Source organism: Herpailurus yagouaroundi, unplaced genomic scaffold (genome assembly GCF_014898765.1).
Source record: "Herpailurus yagouaroundi ecotype Mexico unplaced genomic scaffold, PumYag 77, whole genome shotgun sequence".
Classification (NCBI taxonomy): domain Eukaryota; kingdom Metazoa; phylum Chordata; class Mammalia; order Carnivora; family Felidae; genus Herpailurus; species Herpailurus yagouaroundi.
This window is the reverse complement of record NW_024412388.1, coordinates 75,835,936-75,840,210: the sequence shown is the minus strand read 5'-3', so window position 1 is coordinate 75,840,210 and position 4,275 is coordinate 75,835,936. Positions and strand designations below refer to the sequence as shown.

Genomic DNA, 4,275 nt, shown 5'->3' with positions numbered 1-4,275 from the left:
AAAAAGAAATAAAATCTTAAAATAAAAATTTTAAATTACTAAAAATCACTAATTTCTAAAGAGGTGAATTCTATAGTATGTGATTATACATCAAAAAAGTTTTTAAAAATATTTCTAGGTGGGTCACGCACTTTTAAAAAATGATTTATTAGGCATGTAAAAGCATTTTACACTTTAGAAGAACCATAGCACATCAAGTGATGTGAACATTTAAAATAAATGCTTAAGTTAAAAAAGATGAGTTTGGGGTGTCTGGATGGCTCAGTCAGTTAAGTGTCTAACTTCAGCTCAGGTCATGATCTCACGGTCTATGGATTTGAGCCCCATGTCAGGCTCTATGCTGACAGCTTGGCGCCTGGGGCCTGCTTCGGATTCTGTGTCTCCTTCTTTCTCTGCCTCTTCCCGGCTTGTGCTCTCTCTCTCTCTCTCAATAATAAATAAATAAAGTTAAAAAAAAAGTTTAAATAAAAAAAAAGATGAGTTGATTTAAATAATTGATTTGAGTGAATTATCTTACTTAATTCATTCACATGTTTAAGTTAAATAAAAATGATGATATTAACAAACCAGAAGTTTTGTTAAATTCTAGTCTGGGTCGTTAATTCCTATGTGATGAAACCCTAACTGTGAGAGAGAGAGAGAGAGAGAGAGAGTGTGTGTGTGTGTGTGTGTGTGTGTGTGTGTTTTGTTTTTTAATCTCACGATCAGATGCAAAGATGAAATGGGATAACTGTTGATGCAAATGCTGTATAAATTGCCAATGCTGTACTAACAACAAAAAAGGAATGGCTCACCTAAATGGTTTCTATTTTAATATAAAAGAAATCCTAACTAGGTTATGACAGATAAGAGACTCTCCACGTGAGGTAGGAGTAATTTAACAGGTTGCCCAGCTTTCTTGCTCCAGGGTTTCAACTTCTCTGATTTCTTCCTTTTGGAAACATTACTGAATTCCTACCATAAACCATTAGGTGGTAGGTCCTTCTTCGTTTTTTTTCTAAATTTTTTAATTAACATTTATTTATTTTTGAGAGACACAGAGAGACAGAGTGTGAGCCGGGGAGGGGCAGAGACAGAGGGAGACACAGAATCCGAAGCAGGCTCTGGGCTCTGATCGTCAGCACAGAGTCCGATGCAGGGTTCAAACTCACGAACGGTGAGATCATCACCTGAGCCGAAGTCAGAGGCTCAACCACTGAGCCACCCAGGTGCCTGCGTAGGTCCTTACTCTTGATCTTCCAGAGGTGCCTAGTTGTCCTCTTCTTCCTCCTCTCCGTCTTCCTCTCCCAAGTCAAGGTTCTCTACCTATGAAAACTTCCTGCCCCTTTGGGGTGGAGCACCCCCAAGCCCTTTTCTGGTTGCACTTGGCACAGCTGAAATGAAAGGACATTTTTGAAACTTTTCCAGATATTAAGGGGGAACCCCCACCTCCACCCCACCCCCCCTCCCGCCCCGCCACCAGCCAAAGTACAGTCATGTTTTTAAAAACAGAATTACACATAGGAAGACTGAAGGAAATGAGACAAAACAAAACCATCCTGTCTCCAGCCAGATTTCATTTCCTAAACTTCTGCTTCTTACACCCCTTGTTCTTTCTAAGAAAGCGAGTCTTGCTCATCTTTCAAGAAACAACGAGGGCTCAGTGGCATTTAAGTCCCATGTCCAAATGAACAAAGCAGCCACTATATTCCAAGTCCTCATCCCCATAGAAACCTGGAGCACCCTTTTCTTCTGATTCCCACAGGGACAAGGGTGGTTTATTTTCAGCAGATTGGTGGTAGTGTTGTTATTATTATTACTATTCTGAGGTTCGTTTGGCTAATTAATAAATCTAAGGAACTTTTGAGGTATCAAACGTTCTACTAAGTTCTCTGTACTTCAGCTAACAGCCAAATTTGCAAAGGCCGTGAAAATAAATTAGGATAGGGCTCCCATCTCCCTGTCTCAGGGGTGCGGAGTGTTCTTACAAGGTTTTGTTTCATCTCCTGCCAATTCTAAAGGGGTATGTAAAGCAGATACTATTACCCCTTGTACCGAGAGGAGAAGGAACGTGCCTAAGAAGTCACAGCTTGCCTGAATTGACACCTGTTCTGGCTGACCTAAGTGAATTTCTCTCTTTATTTCAAATTCCTTAGTGGAATCACCCGTCTGGGCCAGTAAGAAATGCGCTCAAACTGGAGTAACTGATTCCCCACTGGGAGGGGGATGGTTAGCCCTCGGGAATGTGGGCTTTGCCCCCACCACACAGGCCGGGTTGTCTTTGTGTTTTACATCAGCAGGCTGAGGGTACCTCCGGTGTACCCCGTTTGCTGAGTTCCCTTGAGAATTTTCCTGGGTAGTTTCGTCGATTGGCTCAGCACCATAGCATATCACAGAAACGGAATACGAAACTAAAAAAAACGCAAAGCACGTGGCGTACAGGATCTCACTTTTCTTGGCCTTTCTCCCGACCCGTAGCCGCGCCCTGTTACGACTGCGTGGGTGACTCGCCTATAAAAGGCCGTCTCCGAGCGTCTTGTCGCCACAATCTCTTCCTGTTCTTGGTGCGTTTGTTGTGGCTTCTAGCTGGGACCGCAGTGGCCGTGAAGATGGCGTCTACCAGCCGGTTAGTATGTCCGGCCGAGCCGGGCGAGGTGAGGGGCGGGCGGGGAGTGCCAGGGTTGCTAGGCTGCTGCCGGGGCTGCCGCGTCGGGCAGAGCGCCCCGGAGGTGCGGGGAGAGGCGGCGGACTGGCTGGCCGACCCGGACAAAGGCACTTCCAGACGGCAGTGCTGTCAGGGGTGTCGCAGGGGGGTACCGAGCCGTCTGCGTTACCACTCCACAGCCCTGACTTGTTTTCTCACCCAGACACCAATCCTGTGGGGGCCCCTGTGTTCCCAGCCCTGGCTTCGCATCTTTTGGGGGGGTATTTTAACCCGTCTTTTTTCTTGTTAATTTTTCCTACGCTTGCTTTTCCAGCTGTGGCTCAACCAACCCGCGATCCTTTCCAAAGGGCGAGAAGGGGTTAGTCCCAGGCCCCTATCGATCTGACAGCTAGAAAGTTAGGGACGTAAGCATTGGTAAGCCTGGTGGAAACTGGTTACCATCCCAGAGGCCTTCTGAAATGGAAGCTAGGGCATTTATCAAGAGTTGATAGGTTTCCTTCTAAGAGGTTTATTTTTCTACAAATGTCTTCTGCTTACTCCTGAAGAAAATCTTGCTTGCAGAAAATTACTTGCATATGTTGGGAAGTCACTGTCTAATATATTTTTAAAATGTGATGTATTCCTGTCTACAGGAAATGCTTGCACTGCCCTTAGAGACAGCCTTTAATCCTGTGATCAGAAAAATGCTTGTAGACCCTAATTATATCTCTCATGATCACTATGAGGTAGATATTAGTATTTTTGCATAAATGTAAACTGAGTCATGCCAAGGTTGACTTTTCCAAGGTTAGTGTTCGAACAAAGTGTAGAATCTCTTATCTGTTTTCTGTTATCACACAGTTGGTCCCTAGTTAACTCATAATGTATTAAAAGTATCAAATTAAGTACAAATTCGAATTAAGTACAGTATCAAATTCTGTAGCTTCTGAGAGGCAACTGTGGCATAATTTTCTGAACTTGTTATCTTCTGTGGAATTGAGTTCCTGATGAAAGCCATTATCACAAAATAGTAAGCTGAAGTCCAGGCCGTTTTGTGTAACTGCTAAGACTTACTACTTTATGTTACTGTAGTTTTAGAAAAGGTGTTGGGGAGGCAGTGTTAGCTAAAACAACCTGGAAACAACTCTTAAAGCCACTGACACTCTTGTTTACTGATTGTAATTTTATGATTGAATGCTCAATCATTCTGTCTGGGTGTGGCTCTGTTGGGAAACGCTTCCTTGTAGGTAAGTGGAAAACTTCAGTTTCCCAAAGACGTCTAAATATGACTTATATTCTCTCGTGGCGATAGATCTGAAAGGTAAATGTGATACTTGGGCACAGCTTTTCCGTACGATAGGACAGGAAATTGTAAGAAATGTTGCAACATTAAATATAGTAAATTCACGTGATAGATTCTTTACCAAAAGAATTTTGCTTTGTGTGAGTTTTTTCTTCTTCCTTTGTTAAAAAATAATCTTTGAAATGAATTTTTTTCTGGAGATGTCTAGGTTTTAAATATGTGTGTCATTGCAGTTGTCTGTCTCTGAAGTTTTTCTACCAGTGAGAACAAAGGTTAAGTGTTAGTATTTCTGCCTTTAGCTTTGTGGGGGGGGGGGGGGGGGGGGGGGGGGGGGGGGGGGGGGGGGGGG

General features: G+C 43.5%; 1 protein-coding gene across 1 annotated transcript in view; it reads left to right on the top strand.

The window, feature by feature from the left end:
- Positions 1–2,475: 2,475 nt before the first annotated feature.
- Positions 2,476–4,275, top strand: part of GTF2B (general transcription factor IIB) — a 33,254-nt gene continuing 31,454 nt past the window's right edge. The window contains exon 1 of the mRNA XM_040470884.1: positions 2,476–2,605. Within this exon, the coding sequence (XP_040326818.1) occupies positions 2,589–2,605 (17 nt within the window). The 5' untranslated portion in view covers positions 2,476–2,588. The remainder of the gene's footprint in view (positions 2,606–4,275) is intronic.